Source organism: Equus caballus, chromosome 25 (assembly GCF_041296265.1).
Source record: "Equus caballus isolate H_3958 breed thoroughbred chromosome 25, TB-T2T, whole genome shotgun sequence".
Taxonomy (NCBI): Eukaryota; Metazoa; Chordata; class Mammalia; order Perissodactyla; family Equidae; genus Equus; species Equus caballus.
Window position 1 is genome coordinate 38960929 of NC_091708.1, and position 19212 is coordinate 38980140.

At 50.7% G+C, this 19212-nt stretch overlaps 2 protein-coding genes across 54 annotated transcripts in view; both read left to right on the forward strand.

Annotated features, from left to right (window-relative positions):
* The window catches only part of RALGPS1 (Ral GEF with PH domain and SH3 binding motif 1), a 309544-nt gene extending 299952 nt beyond the window's left edge, over positions 1–9592 (forward strand). For 26 of the 50 annotated variants that reach the window (XR_011432401.1, XR_011432402.1, XM_070250754.1 and 23 more), the window contains 2 exons: positions 1034–1125; positions 5029–9592. Coding sequence is in view for 47 of the 50 variants with exons in the window: in XM_070250754.1 (XP_070106855.1) it covers positions 1034–1125; positions 5029–5058 (122 nt within the window). In the remaining 3 variants the exon portion in view is untranslated. Of the gene's footprint in view, positions 1–1033; positions 2431–5028 lie in introns of those variants that run through there. The other 24 variants (XM_023628900.2, XM_070250762.1, XM_023628894.2 and 21 more) reach the window with 2 other exon arrangements.
* Positions 9593–11964: 2372 nt separating this feature from the next.
* Positions 11965–19212, forward strand: part of GARNL3 (GTPase activating Rap/RanGAP domain like 3) — a 144890-nt gene continuing 137642 nt past the window's right edge. For 2 of the 4 annotated variants that reach the window (XM_023628919.2, XM_023628920.2), the window contains exon 1: positions 11965–12170. In XM_023628919.2, coding sequence (XP_023484687.1) covers positions 12079–12170 — 92 coding nt within the window. In that variant the 5' untranslated portion in view covers positions 11965–12078. The remainder of the gene's footprint in view (positions 12171–19212) is intronic. The other 2 variants (XM_070250784.1, XM_023628921.2) reach the window with 2 other exon arrangements.

The following is a 19212-nucleotide window of genomic DNA, read 5'->3' on the forward strand; positions in this document are numbered from 1 at the left end:
TTCTTCCTCGAGGCTCTTGGCCCAGATTTGAGGTGGTTTCCTTAGGAAGAAAAGGCTGGGCCTACACAAGCTTGACTTAAAGACCTTGTGGCCATGGGACCACAGACCACTCTTGGGCCTTGGTCCAGAGGAAAGCACTGTCAGGCAGAGGGAAATGTGACACAGCAGGTGGCCAGGGGCCTTGGATAGAATTCAAGGGTCTCTGAACTTGGGTGGGAAAAAATTATGTCTTTGTTTTCCTTGACCTCTAACTTCTTTAATGATAAGTATTAAACTACTAGAATGTTCGCAATGTCTGTGATTTTTATCTGCAAGGGAAACCACAGACGTCCTGGTATCTCGGATGTGTCATTCGTGCTCATCTCTTTGAATAGCAGTACAGTAGCAGAGCTGCCCCCTAGGTCTTGTTATTAGTGCGTTAATGGAAAGCACGTGCGGGGCTGGCCTGGCGGGGCGGCAGTTAAGTTCGTGCACTCTGCTACAGCAGCCAGGGGTTCGCCAGTTCGGATTCCGGGTGCAGACCTACGCATCACTTGGCAAGCCATGCTGTGGCAGGCGTCCACATATAAAGTAGAGGAAAATGGGCACAGGTGTTAGCTCAGGGACAATCTTCCTCAGCAAAAAGAGGAAGATTGGTGGCGGATGTGAGGTCAGGGCTAATCTTCCTCAAAAAGAAAAGCACATGTAGAACCACATCACTCATTTGCTTTTTAGTAGTTTGATAACTGTATTTCAGTATTATTGATTTCCTTTATATTTTATTTTATGCATTTGAAAACATTATTCTGAGAAGAGTCTACAGGCTTCACCAGAGCCAAAGGCACCATGGCCCAAAAAATAGTTCAGAGCCCTGGTCCAAAGAGACAGCCTGGGAGTGCCGGGGGCTCCTCCTCTGCAAGCCCCAAGGTTGCCTTGGGCTGCCCCTGACCTCCCTTCATTGAGTTACCGTGATCACGTTTACCTTCACGCCACAGTCACAGGCACACCCTCCCGAGTGACCCTCTTCTTAACCAGCGGTTTCTCTACCCGTCAGGCAATGTTTACAAGTTCCAGACTGGCTCCCGGTTTCATGCAATACTGTGGCACAAGCATTTGGATGATGCATGTAAAAGCAACAGGCCTCAGGTAAAGTCACCAAAACCCTGCTTGTCACCTGAAATACCCTCTGCCTCCCTTAGGACTAAGGGTCTGTATGAAATAGGGCTCGCTCCTCCCTCAGAGCCTGTCAGCTAGGCTCAGGCCCCTCTTTTGATCAGCCTTTTCCAGTGAGACAGGGCACCTCCTGCTCAGCTTAGAACTAGGCCCAGCTTCAGACAAGAACTTTCAATCTGGTCCCTGTGTCTTTCCCACTAAAAGAAATGCCATAGAAACAGCCATGGGGACAGTTAGGTGGCAGGTGCGATATTGCCCCAAGGGTCAGGCTGTAGCGTCTATTTGGATCATCCCCATAAAAGCTGATTCATGGGAACGCTCCAAACTGACTAAAGGGCCTCCCTGCCCCCACACCCTTAGGAATAATAATAATACTAATTTATTGAGAGCCGACCATGGCTGCTGATGAATGGGGCTCTTGGCTCCTCAGCATGTATGAGTCACCCGGACCCCTGGTCTGCTGGGCCTGGTTCGTGGCTCGGCCCTCCCCCGATCATGCCACCCCGCCCAGGACCAGGCATTACGTGAAATGCTTTACACACAGGAATTGGCTGAATCCTCCCAACATCCCTGTGAGGTAGGTTCTCTTACTGTCTCCGTTTTATGCTGAGGACGCTGAGGCTCAGAAAAGGTGGCAGACGCTTGTTTAAGTTCCCACCGTTAGTGAGATCTAACACAGGCCTGCCTGACCCAAACTCTGTACTTGTTCTTCCGCCTCAGACTTCTTGGGGAGCCCCTGGCTTGCTCAGCCTCCTGCAGTTGAGCTAAAGGCCTGGCAGCACAGCCCCCACTGTCCAGGCTTGTAAGAGGAATGGCTGCCCCAGCCCTCAGCACCAGACAGGGGCAGCATGGGGCTGCTGTGCCAGGATTGGTGCTCCCGTCCCTAAGCCTCCTTGTCTGTGTTCCCCAGGCATCAGCCAGAAGAGGGAGCTGGGCCGTTGGGTCTCTCTCCTCAGACTGGGGAGAGGGCACCAGGCCTTGGCGTAGACGGGGGCTCCGAGGAGGAAGGGTGGGCAGCAGCTGGCAGGCGGCAGCTCCGAGGTCTGAGAGGACCTCAGCAAAGGCCAGTTCACGCCAGGCATTGGGGTCCCGGAGGTGAAGGCCTTATGTCATGCTGGTCACAGCACAGTCACAGACTTCTTGACCCCTCAAAGCAGTTCTCGTAAAGCAGAGGGAGGTCTCTGATGGCATGTCCCATGTTTCTGTGCTCTGTTTGGTCCTATTCAGGATTTTCACCTGTAACATAGATGAGGACATATGTGACAAGCTGATCAAATTATAGATAAGAAACTAGAAAGTAGAATTAGCAAAAAGTCCTCAACAAATTAAAACAGTAGGACAAGACTGATCCAGGGATAAACTCGAGGTACCACAAGGAAGCTCAAAATAAATTGCGTTTGAGTCCCTCGACTCACCTGTCCGCCTGCTGGGAGCTCGTCCGAGGGCTGTGCTCACACAAGCACACAAAGGTGGTGGTTAAGAATGTTCGCTGCAGCATTGTCCTTGATAGGAAAACCCTGGAACCTCGGTGACGCTCAGTAAATCCCTATTGTGCAACACCTGATAGCAATTGGAAAGGTGGTGGCAGGTCTGAGCGTGGTCACCTGAGAGGAGCTCCAGGCTGTAAGTCAAAAAGCAGAGCGTCAAAGCGTATGTGAGGCCCATCTCATTTGGTTAAAATAATATGCATTTTTATTATATGTTTGTTTGTGCATATAAAATTTCCAAAATGATGTACAAGAAACTATAATTCTGTGGTTTCTAGAGTGCTACGTATATTCTTCATGTTAAACAAATGTAATTGCCCATCTCCGTGATGGAAAGACTGGGAGTTTTGGTCAACAGTCACCTTAAGTTGATGCAAAGTGAACAAGGTGTTGAGGCTTGAACAAGGCTGGTGCCGCCTCAGGTCACAATAAGAGAGGAAGAGTGGCCTGACCTCGTCTGCACTGGTCCCACCGTGCATGTGTGGGGACCCTCATTAGCTCTGAGTGCCACTCGAAGAGCACAGAGTCTTGGAGCTCACCTGCACACACAGGTGGCCCCATGACCTGTGAGCAGGAGGCTGGGGTGGCTCCAGGTCTGACAGGGACTGACAGCCCTTAAGTGGGCCACCAGGCTGGTGGAGGAGAGGAAGGAAATGGGGCTCGGTGTCCGCCCCGTGGCAACAGCCTTTGCACTCTGGCGGCCCCAGCTGGGAGCAGCCGTGGTTGCTCTGAGCAAGAGCCCATTCTCCCTCTCCGGGGCAGCAGCAGCCCCACGGCAGGTGGCAGAGAACTGGGTCGAATCCATTTGGCAGAGCAGGCGTTTGGTCAGAAGGACAAATGGATGGAATTTCAGGTATGGCAAATGTGGTGTGTCATGGCAAGGTTTTGCAACTTTTACGTATTTTTGTCCTATTTTTAGGAGGCGGATCTTTTATTTTTTCCACTTTTCCCCCCTTTTATTTTTAATTTACTTTCAACCAAATACTCCCACTCGGTGCCGTGCGCAATAATGAGAAGTTGGCAACAACTCAATATCCCGCAGCAGAGGATTATTTCAGTAAGCCACAGTGCCTCGTGTGATGATGTACCGGGAGGGAGCGACGAGGGCGTCACAGAAGTGCCTTAGCCTCCTGGGAAATCTCAGTGGCTCAGATTCGTTTCCTTTTTTGTAGAATTGCATTTCTTAAAATTGTTTTTACTAGCACTGAATACGCTTAAACCTTATTTATAAGGTATGTGTAAGGTGTGAACCACAGCAATAAAACAAAACACCCCTGTACCCGCCACCCACCCACCAGCCTAAAGGCAGGGCGCCCAGGGCCTTGGAAGCGCTCCCAGCCCCAGGGCCCTCTTCCTAATGCCACTTCCTCCCTCCCTTCCTTAAGGTATTGTCTGGGCTACATTTTTTTTAAACTTTTTTTATAAATAGAACCATAACTGTACATTTTCTTCTGTCACTTGCTTTTTTCCTACAGTGTGTTCCTAAGATTCATCTGTGTCAGTGTGTACAGCTGTCATTCATTTATTTGTACTGACTTTTTTTATCAGGTCTTCTCTCAGTGATTCCAAAAATGATTTCCTGCATTTTGCTATTTTGAACAACACTGCTGTGGCCATTCTTATAGCTGTCTCCTGGTGCAAGGAGATGCAATTTTTCCAGTTCATCGTTTTGACCAAATTGATACCAGTGTGGATTTGTTTTTGATGAAATTGCTTCTCATCAAATCTCCTGGAACCCCACAGCAGTGCTGGCAGGGGGGCCTGGGGCTAGGGGCGTGTTAGCAGCTTGGAAGGGAGGGGTAAAGACACTGACCTTGGGCTGGCGGTCCCCCCGTAGAAGCTGGGATCTTGTCCTGGGGACACAGCTATGGGAAGGTCTTAGGGTTCCCAATATCCCCAGACTTCCTCCGTGTGCTTTCATTTGCCAATTCCTGCCTCCCTTGTCCCCCTGCTTCCCCCCACTGGTTTCCCTTCTGGAGGCATATGCCTATTCGTCTCCTCTCCACTCCAAATGGAGCTGTATTTCAACCCAAGGATAGCAGTTGAGAGCGTGGGCTCTGGTGTCTTAGCCCTGCTACTTGGTCGCTGTGTACTTCACCTCTCTAAGCCTCAGTTTCCTCATCTCTATAATGGGGATCCTCCCAGTACCTGCCTCACGGGGCTGTTGTGAGGACTGGAGGCCATGCACATATGAAGTATTCAGAGCAATGCCTGGCACGCAGTGGTCACTTAGCAAATGGCGCTTGTTATTCCTGCTGTGTCCTCTCCCCACCTGACCTGCTCATTCACAGACTGACTGGGAAAGGCCTGGTCCCTTCCCTTAGGGACCAGCCCTTGTCCCCGTCTGCAAGGTTGGAACTGTGACAAGAGGCTGAGCTTTCTCTTCTAGGTACCTGCAAACCTTATGTCGTTTGAGTAAGTCTCTGCAGGACTTGGCGTGACTTCAGAGGCTTCTGGGAGCCTGGCCTGGGACTGGTGGTGAAGCGCAGGTCCTGGACACAGGCTGTTGGCCAGGGTGCTGGGAGACCCACAGCCGAACTCAAGGGGACCCCGCCTGTGGCCTCACAGTCCGGAGGGCTCCACCAGTGCTGGATCCACCTGCCAATCCCCAGCGACCCTCATGACACTCATTCTGCAGCGCCACCTCACTGGGCCGTGATTGGACCCCAAACTGTACACCCCGCCCTCCCTCTCTGGGCCCTCGTCCGTCCACGAGCTGCTGCTGCGACTAGAGAGCATTCGGCCCACGGTGGGTCCCCAGTGCTTTCTCCTGCAGAAGAGTGGACACTGTTAACCTGTGTTGAGGGGCCAGAGAGAAGGAACAGGCTGTGGAACTGGCTTTTTACACCCCAAGTGCACGGGGTTGCTCGCCCACAGGGCTGCCTCAGATTTTGTACAACCCCTAAAGCGTCCTCTGAGTGTGCGTGCCGTATACGTGTGTGCGCGAGCGAGTGTGGACTCTTCGAGAAACATGCATTTTGGCACAAGACTTGTGACATCACACACTTCATTCACTTTGAGGCCCTGCTTTAACCTTCAGTGACAGCCTTGCCCATCGTGGAAGGTCAGAGTGAGAGCCCAGATTCCTCCTGTGTTAAGGGTCCCTTGCGTTCTTTTACTGTAAACAACAATGCCTTAAATTGTGTCTTGTTTTCTGTTCCTATGGGTGCTATTCATCTGGAAGGCCTGCTCCCTGGCCCCCGGGTCCCTTCCAGGCCTTGTTGCTGTCAGCTCTTCAGAGGCAGGACCTGGCTTCAGGACTGTGGACTGGGCCACTGGCCTGCTTGCTTCCTCCTATCCCCCTCCCTCGGGGTCTGAAGGCTCTTCTCTTCTCACTCCCTCCCACCATGCCAGAAGGGGAACTTGTGACACCTTCTCCCAGCTTCTCAGCAGCAGCTCGGAAGCCGCCATGCTCTCTTGAATAGCCGCCCAGCAGCTACTTTGCATCAACCTCTCCCCGCGGGGCAAGGCTCTGGCCCCCATCATCTCACCCCTTTGCCTCCACTGCCGGGGTGGCCCACTGCGATTCCTGATTACACTGGGGAGCTGAGTGACAGGAGGCCTTAAGCTCTCCCAATCTTGCCCCTAAACACAGTCACCAGCAAGTTCTCCATCATCCAAGTCCAAGGGCACAATTGTTGATGACCGTGGTGACAAGAGAGCAAGCCCTGGGGAGTGAACGGTCCGAGCTCTGCATTCAGTTAAGAGCTCTCCATGTGAACAACGTCCTTCCTCTGTCACTCTTTGTCGTATTCTTAAGTGACTTTTATTTTGCACAAATACATTTTTATTCAAAATAATGAATAAAAATTAGCTTTATTTATAGTAGCTTTATCACCACAACTTCTCTCTCTGTCTCTGATCTGGGTGTCCTCATTCTGAGAAGGAAACCCTTCAATAGTTTTCTGAAAGAGACTGAATTTCTGAGTCCTTGTCACTGTTATGGTTTCAGAGCTCATACTGATCACATATCAAACTACCCTTAAGCGTTTCTGGGCAAGGTGGTTCCAACAGCATCTTAACCAGGAAACTGTAATAGGTCAGTTTAAAAACTGCTAAAGGACCCACCAGTGTATTTTGATCAAACGGTGACGACTCTTCTGAAAATTTGAATGAAAGGGTGAGGAAAGGAATTGTCATCAGGGTCTTATTTTGTGGTCGAGCCTTACTGTGCTCAGTAACTGACCCCCCTTTGGAACAAACTCTAGAATACTTTTGTGCCAGGAGAAACTCCAGATGGTAGAGCTAATGCCAGCAAACCTTGGCCACTGGAGCATTTCACACCCACCCACAGCCAGGTCTAGATGCGTGCACCGAATTCGTACCCACGACCATTCAACGAGGTTGAATGAAAACACCAGACGCTGCAAACAGCTCTCCCCAGAACCGCCGTGTTATTGCTCTCACCTACACTGAATCTGATTCTACCTGTTCATTTTCTTAAAGTCTGAAGTTTGGATGAAAGTGTGAGACTGGACCATCAGCTACTTATTTTCCTTGGGTTTCTCCACTCTTCAAACTCCCCTGGTTTTTCTCACATGAAATATAGATGCCAATCCAAAAGCCTCAGAATTTCAGGCTCCACTCAATCAGTTAATTTCCTGCCCTTCACAAATTTTTCTCGTCTTTCACAAATGTTTTCTTCTGAGCCTAATTTTGAAATAGCACAATCGCAATTCTTGTCAAAGTGTTTAGTCTTCTCACGAATTGAGGCTGGTCCCACATCCCATCCCAGAAGCATTCTTAGATTGGACTCTTGAAGAATCCGTTTAGACCTTGTTGGCACAGTCCTTGTAGAAGTGGTAAGAACCTTGAAGCTACCAGGAGAGTCCTGCAGACGGAGCTGAAGCACTCCCAGCGTGGGTGCAGGGCCAACCTGTGAGTTCAGTGCTGACTGCCTTCCTAGTGTTGGTTTGTCCCGCAAGCAGCAGGCGAGGAGGCCGGGCACAAACCCCAATGGGGACAGTCCAAGAGTGAATTCTCACCCTGGACGGACGCATTTCTGGGTTTTACTCCTTGGCTGTCCGCAGTGCACAAATATTTGTGAAACCATTGAAGGTGGTATGTCCTGCATGCATGTGCTGTATCTTTTTTTTTTTTTAAGCAAACAGATCATGGCACCCCAGAATGAAAATTATAGAATGCTGTCTACAAACTGTGGAGTAGGTAGCCAGTATCATTGTGATGCCCCAAGAACAGCTTACTTACCTCTCCCCGGAAGTAATTTTTGCCCCTCTCAGTTGAACAAGTTTTGTAACTCAAGGTCAGCCAAGTGCATTCTGACAAGTGACATACTTTGTGGAGGGTTGATGTGGTGCAGAGCAGTACAAATGTTGTTCCGAGTGTGCCCAGGGAGGGAATGTGGCCTCCCTCCCTCCCTGAAGAAGCCCGCTCCTCATGCTGCCCCCCTGTGGAAGTAAAGAGGAAGAACTTGAAGGCATTTTGCCTAGGAAAGAACCCACTCTCTCTTGCCAACTGAATTTATAAAGCATTGTTTTTCTTACCGAGATGACTATTTCTTTCATCGTCTTCCTCTCACCTCCCAAGCCCAAGAGGTGTATCTTTTATGATGCCATCTTACAGGTGGAAAATGGTCCCTGAAAGTAGGAAGCTGTTCGCAAGCAGGGTCTGCTTTCATTCCACAGGTGGCGTCTAGAGCTCTGCACGCACATCGCTGATGCTTCTAACCAGGTGAACATTGCTAACGACACAAGCTAACTTATTTTTTGTGACTTCATAAATGACTTTCCTCAGCCCCACATCATACTGACGTGCTGGGTGAGTTCATGTTTAAAAAAGAAAAAAAAAAAACTACAAGAGTCCCTTTGAAATAGCTTCTCCGCGCAAATCCTCCCATTCCTTCATTCATCCACCTCTCTAGCGAGTGCTTCCCGTGTGCCAGGCTCCACCCGGGATATAAATGGCTGAGAACAAGACAGACCCGAACCCTGGCCTCGTGGAGCTGACCACTCAACGAACAAATAATTTTCACCACGCCATCTCTGCTGGCAAGACCCTGCCTCTCTCCTAGCACTGGGTACAAACCCTATGCAGGTTCCTCCAGAAAGGCTTCAAAAGGCTCACCAGACTGACCAGCCTCTTGATCAGTGAGTTCAGTTGCAATGAGGACTAGATGGAGTCACTGTCCTGGAGGCTGGATGGCACAGAACAGCCAGGCACAGAGCTGTGGTTGGGACATTGAGGACTGAGGGGGAATGAGAGAGTAGGGTCAGAATGTTCGCAGTATTTACTTCAGAGGTTTTTGGGTTTAATTTCAGTGTTAAATGCAAGTGAAGCATGAGCAAGAGCTGCGTTTCTTGGATGTTCAGAACTTGTCCCATGGGCCACCTTGCAGCCCTGTGCTGCACAAGTGTGCGTACGCCATGGGCAGCCCTGACATGCCTGCTCGCAGCACAGTGCGATGGATCATCTGTCCTTTACAACCACTCATCTCTTTATCCATTTCTGAACGACTGTGACCATTCAGTAATGAAACAATAGAAATTAATTTATTAGTATGGTATAATCTTTGATAAATTTCGTGCCAAAATGCATGGTTTTCCACTTAGCATTCAAAATGTTGCGTAGAGAGTAGTTTTCAATTTCTTATGTATTCTTCAAAGTAAGTTGAAAATCAGTTTCTACATTTTAATTCGTTTCTTGTTAAATCTGTTGCACTCTCCTGGGCTGTCTTTTTTTCCAGCAGACCCCCTGCATGCAGTTGTATAAGGACTTTCCTAATTCTTGTGAATTGTCTCACCCACAATAACCACTGAACATCAGCCCTCCGTGGGAATCTTTAGATTTTTGGTGAAGTATTTTGTTACCTCAGTCTTGTATCAAGTTGCTGTATTTTTCAGCTTGTTACACTGATAATAATTGTTTCGCTAATTAAATACTTTAATGTACAAACATCTTTGTTTACTTTGAAATTAAATGTGTTTTCCAATGAATATTGCTCAATTTATTAAAGTCATGTGCATTCACTTAGCAAACAGTTGCTGTGCCAGACACAGACATGGAGGAGGTGTGGGGCGCTCAGGGCCCAGCTAAGAGGTTACTAGAACATAAATGACATATAGGAGCAGTGCCCCCAGGGAGGGACAGAGTTGGAGCGGGCGGCACTCAGGGAAGGATGTGGGGGATCTGGGGAGGCTGTAGAAGGCAGGGGCATTGGAGATTCAGAGATCTCTGAACACATGGAGGGAGGGGGAGGCAAGGAGCCAGAAAGGAGAAGGAGCAGGATGAGGCTGGGCAAGCAGGCCACCCAGTCTCACTGAGGGAAGGACTTGGAGGAGTAACGGGATCCACGTCTGAAAAGATATGCCGGGGGGAGTTCATGATGCCGGGCAAAACCAGAAACCCACTCTAGCTTGCCTAAGAGAAAAGGGGGACTGTCTTACACGGGTCGTCTCATGGAAACCTGAGGGGAGGACCAAGGAGGAGTGTCAAGGGGCTGGAAAGAGCAATGGAAAGCCCCCTACATCTTTCTCTCCCCTTCTCTCTCCGGACCGGCTCCTCTGCTGGGATGTGCAGGAGCAAAGGAGTCCAGGCCTTACCAGGAAGGCACCTGGAAGTCACTGAGGGAGTGTGGGCCAGGGAGTGACATGATCCAAGTTGATCAGGGGAGCCCCTGGCCCTGCCTGCCTCAGTTTCCCAGCTAGTGCTTTCCAAAGCTGCAGTGGCTGATTCTCCAAGCACAGGCTCACACATACACACTCCTCAGGCTCTGCTCCAGCATGTGCTCCCAGTTCCAGGCCAGCATGGCCACACCTCCCTAGCCACGACAAGCCCCGCTTGCTGCAGGGCCCTAGCTCACCTCCTCAGGACTTAGATGGCACTGTGGCCCCCAGCCCTACCCAGATGGGGTCGCTGTCCTCAGCCACAGTGCAGCGCTCTAACACGGATGCGTGTGACTTGGGGACAGGTGAGGACGGTGGGATGTGGTGGCTGTCACACAGCTGGAAAGTGACGAAGTCAAGGCTTGAACCCACGACCGGCAGTCTGCAAATCTCCAGCCCCTCCCTGCCTCCAGCGCCACAAAGGGCCGCCGGGAGACGGCAGTAGCTCCTCTAGAAGGACGGAGAGGTCCGCGAGTCAATGCAGAGGGCACGGTAGACGCCTGTTTAGCCCGGAGGGCCGGCACTGTACCCGCCCCGCGCCTGGACGCCCGCGGAGGTGAGGCGGAGTGGACGGGCCACCGGCGGGGCGGGGCCGGGGCGGGGCGGGGCAGGTTGAGGAAGCCCGGGGAGTGAGCGGCCCGCACGGACTGGGGGCTTTGGAGAGAGAAAGCGGGGCTGTGCTTGTGGGCGGGGCACAGGGAAGGGCGGCCCCCAGAGGGGACGGCGCTCCGTTAGAAAGGGCCGGGAGGTCGTGGGGCGTGAAGGGGCGATGCTCCAGGGAGCCGACCCTTGAGGTTAGGGCGAGGGCCTGCGGAAGCTCAATAGTCGGGGGTAGGTGGGCGGGGCACGGGTCTGTGCTGAGGGGCGGCAGGGGCGGGGGCGGCGGGGCAGTGGACCGTCCAAAGCTGAGGACCGGGTGGGCGTTTTGACCTTCTAGGCTGAGCAGAGCTGCGGAGAGCCAGTGCTGGATCCCGGCGGGGCGGGCCGGGCTGGGAGGGGCGTGGCTAGGGCGCGTGGTGGGGCCGGGGCGGGGCCTGGGCCCGGCTGAGGGTCACGGGGTGGGCGGGGCTAAATGGTGGGGCGGGGGCAGGGCGGGGGCAGGGCGGGGCGTAGGCCCCGAGGAGTTGCGCACGGCGGGCTGGAAGGAAATACGGGGCGGGGAAGGGGCGTGGCCTGGACGGGGCTGAGGGGCATGGAGTGGGCGGGGCTAAATCGTGGGTGGGGCCGGGGCGGGGCGTAGACCCCGCGGTGTTGCGCACGGCTGGCTAGGATGAAATTCGGGGCGGGGCCACGGCGGGGCCAGGAGCCCGCTGAGGGGGGCATGGAGTGGGCGGGGCTGAAGTTCAAGGCGGGGCCGAAGCCGGGCCTGGAGCCGACTGAGGGGCACGGAGTGGGCTGGGTTGAGTTCGGGGCGGAGCCGGGTCGGTGTCTGGATCCCGTGAAGTCGCGGGGGTCGGGCTAGGATGACCTTTGGGGCGGGGCCTGGGCGGGGCCTGGACCTGGGTGAGAGGCGCACGGAGTGGGCCGGGTGAAGTTCAGGGCGGGGCGGCGGTGGCCTGGGCCCGGCTGAGGTGGGGGCGGGGGGGTACAGAGTGAGGGTGGGCTGAAGTTCGGGGCGGGGCCGGGGCGGAGCCTGGGGACCAGCCTGAGGGGCCCTGAGCGGGCTGGGCTGAAGGGCGGGGCGGGGCGGGGCCTGGGCCCGGCAGGCCCGCGGGGCGGGGCGTGGGCTGCGGCGCGAGAGCCGAGCGGCCCGCCGAGCCCCGCCGAGGCCCGAGCCCACCCGAGCGCGCCCGAGCCCGCGGCCCCCGCCCGGGGCGATGGAGCCGGAGCCCGGCTGGGCGGCCGCTGCGCTCCTGCGGCAGAAGAGGGCGGCGCTGCGGCGCAGGGGGTGCAGCTTCGAGAGCCCCAGGTACCGCGGCCGGGGAGGGGTGCGGCGGGCGGGCCACGTGGGGGGTGGCGGTCTGAGGGGACCCAGGGTGGCGAGGCCGCGGCGCGGGGAGGGGTCGCTGGGGGGATCTTCGGCGATCGGGCGAGGAGCCTGGGCCGAGCGGCCGGGGCTCAAGGGGGACTGGGCCGCCCGAGCTGCAGGTGCAGGAGGGGGTCGCCTCCGAGAAACACCTGGCGGGGGTCGGGGATCCAAACCCGAGGAGACGCCCCCAAGGCGCCGGTCCTGAGGCCGGCCCCGAGCAAAGCCGAGGCTCCGGGCGGATTCCGGGCTGTGGGCAACGTGCCCTGCCCGCCTCTTGTAAATGCTCAAGGACAAGGTCGGGAAATAGCCCCCCTGACGTCCAGGGGAGGTCTCCCTCCTCCGGGGAGCCTCTCTGCGGTGCCCCGGGACCCAGCCCAGCTCCGCCGGCCCATCCTCGCCCCGCAGGTAACGCGCACCTGCTGCCTCACGGCCCCGCCCATCCTGGCGCCCGGTGGTCCCCAACACGCGGGGCCCCTCCGACCCGCCGACGCTTGTCCTCTGCGGGGGTGCCCCGGCCCCTCCCCCTGGGCCCCCTCCTTTGGCCTGGGGAACTCTCCTGAGATGTTCGGTTCCCTCTCCTCCCTGGAACCTGCCCCGCGGACACGCCTTTCCCCGCCTCTGCTCGGCCAGAGCCTTCCTTTGAGGGCACTCTCAACTTGGAGCGCCTACTGCCGCTCCACCCTCGCTGAAGTCGGCCCTGCCGTTTCTCAGGCCCCGGGCCTCTTCTAGATGACTCCAGCAGCCTCCCAAACAGACTTCCCGTCTTTATTCTCTCACCTCTCAAGGCCACATCCTCGCTGGCCGCCGGAGGGGTCTCACCAGAACTGTCGGCTGTGCCCCTGCGCTGCCTGACCCCGCGCCCCAGGAGCTCTCCGCCTCCCACAGCAGTGAGGGGGGACGAGGAGAAAGACAGGGGTGGGACTCTAGCCCTCACTGAGACCGAAAAGGGGGTTCAAGCGCTAGGATAAAAACCAAACGAACCAGGACCCGTAATGTGAGGCGGGAGGCCCTTGCACCCCTCGCCTCACCCCTGGCGGTCCGGCAGTACGGGGTGAGAGTGTAACCATCATGAGGACAGGGACCATAGCTGTTCTGTTCACTGCTGTGTCCCTGGAGCCTGGTCAGGCCGGCCCATCACACACAGTTACCATCTGTTGAATGAATAAATTGCCTGACCAGCTGGTACTTCTTCCCTTATGCTGTGCTTTTTCTCATCTGTGCCTTTACTCACCGCATGCTCTTTTCTCTACTTAGAATAGTCTTTTCTTTACTCTTTGGGTAATGCCTACCCCTCCTCCTCTGGGAAGCCTACCCTGAACCCCCAGCTGAGACAGTCTATGCATCTATCTGCTATTCCACAGAGCATTGTGTGTAGCTCCCTGGGTAATGCGTCTCCCCTACTACACTGGAGAACAGACAGATATGGTCTCTGTCCTTTGATGCTTATGCTCTTGTTGCTGGAGTGTGAAGGATGAGAAGAAGTGTACCCAGAGATGAGGCCACGGCGGATCCCCCAGTCCTGAGGCAGAAGGTTCAGACCAGCCCCATCCGATAGAACTTTCTGCGATGACTAGAGCATTCTGTAATCTCAGCTGTCTGACACCGTAGCCACTAGCCACCTGTGGCCATTGAGCACTTCAAATGTGGCTTGAAATGTGTGCACTTTAAATGTGGCAACTAAGGAACTGAGCTTTTATGTTTAACTTTAATTAATTTAAATTTAAATAGCCACGTATGACTAATATTTATAATATTGGACAGTGCCCGTTTAGAAAGTTTTTGTCTTCCTCCAAATTCTCACTTTTACCATCCGCTCCTTTGTCTTCATGACCTTACTCCTGGAAGACTAACTGACTTCTTGGCCTCCAGAGGCTTTTTTTCTCTATTTAACACTCCATGATATTTTCTTATAAACTTTAGAAATAATGCGTGCCATTTTTCTGATTTTAAAATAATTTACTTGTTGGAGGACAATTTATTTAACCCGTCCTTTTTTATTCTATATGGAATTTATGACCAGTTGTTCACTCTTACAAACGGCAGGCTGAGTCCATGTGCTTTAGTCTGTGTATGTAGAGGTAATCATTTTCTTGCGATAAGTTCATAGAAGTGATGGAAATTATTGGATCCAAGAAAATGAACATTTTAAAGGCTTTTGGAGCATAATGCCAAATTGCCCACCAGGAAGTTGTCCCAGTTTACAGTTCCCCCACAGCATATAAATGTATTTTTCTCATCCTCAACGCTAGGCATTATCATTTATAAATATTTGCCAAAGTGGTACCTTGTTTTAATTTGAATTAAACTTTGTTTAGTAGTGAGGCAAACTTTTTTCTCATATTTATTCATAATATAGGTTTCTTTTTTTAAATTTAAAAACATTTTTTAATTTTATTGAGGTCAATAATATTGGCTTCTAACATGGTGTAAATTTCAGGTGTACATTACTGTGTATCAGTTTCTATACAGACTGTGTCGCGTTCACCAATAGCGTAGTTTTTATCCATCACCATACACGTGCGCCCCTCTACCCTTTTCACCCTCCTCCCACTCTCTTCTCCTCCGGTAACCACCAGTCTGTTCCACTTATCTGTTTGTTTATTTATCTTCCATGATATGAGTGTGTATTTCTTTTTTTAATGAAATATATATGCATGTACTTTGTCTGTTTTTCCTTTTTTCTTTTCCTTATTGAATTGAAGCACTTTTTATTTATTAAGGGAATCGATTGTTTTGGTCAAACATGTAGCCAGTATTCTTCACAGCTCATTATTTGCCTTTTAACTTTCTTTACGGTGTTTTTTTGATAAAGTTTTTATTATTATTGTTTTTTTTAATTTTGTCAAATCTACTAATTTATTCTTCCTGTTTATGCTTATTTAAAAAAGACTTCCCTAACTTGAAGCGAATAAATGTTCATCTACAGTTCTCCTATTGTGTTTATTGCTTAAAAAAAAAGATCACCTCTTTAAACCGTTAATCCAAATGATCTCACTTTTGAGTGAGACTATTAAGAGCTGTCTTGTATTGGGCTGATATAATGAGCTCTTAGGGCCAACAGGAGAAGGGTCACCTGTGAAACATCTTAACCATGCGGGTGTCTGTGGGTCCCTAGCCTAGGCCTACTGTTCGAGGAAGCCCAGGGTGGTGATGGGGTGTGCAGGTGCTCAGGAAGCTCTGCAGGTGATTCTGATGGATGGCTAGGGCGTGAGACGCTCCAGCTCACGTGTGGACATGTTGCCAGGTTGGCCTCCTTTTCTCCAGAGTCCTCAGTCACTTCTCATTTCCTGTTGTATCCAGTTGAAATGCCACTGCCTCATGTTTAGGGCCTTTCAGAATCTGGTTTGACCATATCTGCTCAATCATCTTGTTGACATCAGGAAAAAAGAAAGGCATTACTTTCAGGATGGAAACTGTCTTTGCTAAATATCCCCATGTCAGCTCTGGTAACTGGCTGGCAGACACAGCACCTAATGAATGTGAAGGAGCAGGGAGTGGCCCGGGCGTTAGGCATCTGGGCTGGTGGCAGTGAGAAGGGCTAGCTGAGAAACCAGGAGGCCGTAGGGCAGAACACTAATGCTGTTAATCCACTTGCCCTAGATGTGTTTGTCCTCATACTGTAGGAAGGCGTATCAGACAGTGTTCAAGAACACGGGCTTTGGAGTGAGACAGACCTGGGTTCCAGTGTCTGGCCTTCCCCTTGTTGTGTGTGTGGCCTTGGACAAGTTGCTTAACCGCTCGGAGCCTTGGTTAACTCATTTGTAAAATGACAGTGACACTCATCTGACAATATTGATGTGAGCTTGAAATGAACTAATTTATGCAAAGTGCTGAAAACAGTATCTGGCCCAAAGTATTACTAAATGGTAACTGTTAAGGACAAAAATGATTAACAGTGATAGGGAAGTTTTCAACCTTTCCCTGCCCTTGCCTGATTAAAATTCTGGCTTTGCCCATTCAATTTTTCCTCCCCCTCCTGCCCTCAGAGCAAGGTCCTGCCTTTTTTGCATTTTTGAGCTGCAGATTTAGGAAGAGAGGGATTGAGAAGAAGGACAATGTGTACATGGGACTCTGGTTAGGACTGCCTGAGAAAAACTTTCAGGGGGCGTTCACCAGTGAGAGGTGCAGAAACACCTCCTTTGTATGAGGGAGCCTCATAGGTTTCCCTGTTTCTGTGGCTCTCAGATTTATTTTAGGAAATGTACCTGTTATCTTTTGTAACTTCGCGGTGATCAAGAAATACAGTTAATGAACCTGAGTTATTTTAAATTACTCCTCTGTTGTGAGCTGTGTTCCTTGGGCTCCAGCACTTCGTGGAGCCGAACCACACATGAACCACAGCATGAACAGTGTCACATTGTAGAATTGAATTTGCAAGGCGAATCCTAAAGATCGAAGAATCTCAGCATCGAGCAGAACTTTAGACATCACTTAGGTCACCCTCTCGGTGGTTCTCAAAGTGTGGTCCCTGGACCAGCTGCATTAGCATTACCTGGGAACTTGTTAGAAATGCACTTTCATAAGCTCAACCCCAGATTTACTCAATCAGAATCGTTGGGCGTGGGGCTCAGGAAACTGTTTGAGAGCCACTGCTCTCTAGTCTAATACGATGGTTCAACCTAACGTGTATGAGAATCACGGGGGGCAGGGGGCTTCTTAGAAGTTTCCTAGGCTCCACCCTCAGAGATTCTGATTCACGAGGTCAGGGTGGGGCTGTGAATTGTAGTTCTAACAGACTCACAAGTAATGCCAGGACCGCTGGCCCAGGGACATACTTTGAAAATCACTCCTCTAGGGTGATGCTGGAAACATTTCTACAACAACCGTTCCAGCTGGTCCTCCAGCCTCTGCTTATCCCATCTCAGGTCAGGAGGCCACTACTGCAAGCCTTTTTATTATTGAGCAGCTCTGTTATCTTTCCCTAGTAGGGAAGTCAAAGCTTGCCTCATTGTTCTTGCTACCCATCGTTCATGATTCTGCTTTCATAGCCACTTGCAGTGGCAATGCTTGTGGTTCTCATTCCAGGTGAAAAGTGGTGGCTTGGATTATGGGGTGTCGACTGAGTGGTCAAGTGGTTCTTCCTCCTGGCTACCCAGTTGTAATCACCATTGATCAGTTTTCAGCTATCAGTGAGCCTGGTATTACATCACATCTTTTCTGATCGTGCCTTACCAGTTGTGTGTGTGTGTGTGTTTTAAGATTATCAAAGGCTATGAATGACAAGCAAAGGACAATTATTCGTTCATGCAATCACACAATGCTGAGGTAGACCAAGCTTTGGGAGAGGATAGATCCAGGTGCTCAAATAATGTCATTAGTAGTCTTTCTTCATTCTCTGGATTGTCTTTATTCTCAACGTGTTTCCTCATGGAGGCAAAGAAAGTTAACTATTCCAGGCTTACTTTCTACCAGTGTACAATCACAGCAGAAAGAGAGCGCCTCTTTCTCTGCTTCTAGAGCCTGTCCCAGGCTTGACATTCGTTGGATTTCTCGGGTTCTATGCTTATCCCTGAACCGACCATTTTGGCCAGAGGGGAGTAAAGCATGCTAATTGGCTGAGCCTGGAACTGAGGGGTTAGATCACTTCCATCCATAGAGACCAAGAGGTAGTGATTACCCAAAAGAAAAGTCACAGTGCTATTACCAGAAGAAAGGGAATGGGTACTGGGTTGGCCAAAAAAAAAAAACGTGCCATTATCTGGGAAGCTTTCCAAAATACGGATACCCAGATGCCACTCCAGAGTCACAGAAATGGGGTTTCTGTATTTTTCGGTTCTCATTGTAAAAGACTCCCTTAGTTGAGTGGTTAAATTATGCTGGCTAAGTTTAGCCACCGTGGGTACAGAGCCCTGCATAGACAGAAGATTTTGAATTACAAATGGAAAGCATATTTTGTACTTTCCCAAATATTGCTTCCTAGATAGTGGCTTCCTTATTAGTAATGCATATAACCCTCGCCTTGTGAGAACAAGTCTGATGCCAAGACAAATGCTTTCTTGTTCCTGAAGATGGCTTTCCCGGCCAAGTAGCATCAGAAAAGAACAATTCTCCATTATGCATTGGGTGTCTTCTTTTCTTCTTCCCTGTGTTTCTCTAACTCTTGGATTCTTAGATTGTTTTTCTTTTTTTTCCAGCAGACTTTTGTTTTTCCAGGTAGTTTTGTAAACAGATATTTAAATATGAGCTGTTTTCCTCATCTTCATTCCTCCATATTTATATCGTGATTCATTTTGTTTGCGTCGGGCCCTTAAGTATTTAATCACAAATAAATCTGCTGCTGTCGCTTTTCTTTGGGAAAAACAGCAGTCTTCCTGGGAAAGACTATTAAGGGCTGTCTTGTGTTGGGCTGACATAATGGGCTCTTAGGGCCAAGAGAAGAAAATTAATTTTCATATTATGTCTGTTCTCTTAAGAGAAGGAAAAAAACAGCCTTTATTATTCACTAAGAATTTAAGTTAATGCCAACCAGCTTCCTTTCTTGGAGGAAGACAATAGTCAAATTAGTTTTGCTTTAGAAGGTTAATATGAGAAATTATATTTGGTTGTCTGGTTTCCAGAGTTGAAGATCTGAGCAGAGATGAAGTCTGACAAACAATGCTGTAGGAAAATTATAAGAGATTTGGCTTATACAGCAAGACTCGTGCTGGTTTTCCTGGGGGAAAAGAATTCTAAAGCAGCACGCAAGTGCAGAGATGTGGCAAAATAGGAACCACACATCTGATTGTCTCTAGAGCTAGGATCTCAGAGGCCAGTAAGCAAATATGAGCTAGCAAGGAGTTGTGACTGCCCAAGGAGGCATGTGTGGATGGCTGTTCGTTGTAGGCTTGCTCATAAAAGTATTTTTGAAAAAGTCCATCAGTAGTATATTAATACAATACTAGTCATTCTATTAAACAGATTGATGCCAACCTGTTTTTCTGACTTAGAAAGTTCTAGAATGTCCGTATATGTTAAGTGAAAAGAAACAAGTGTCTGCTTCTGG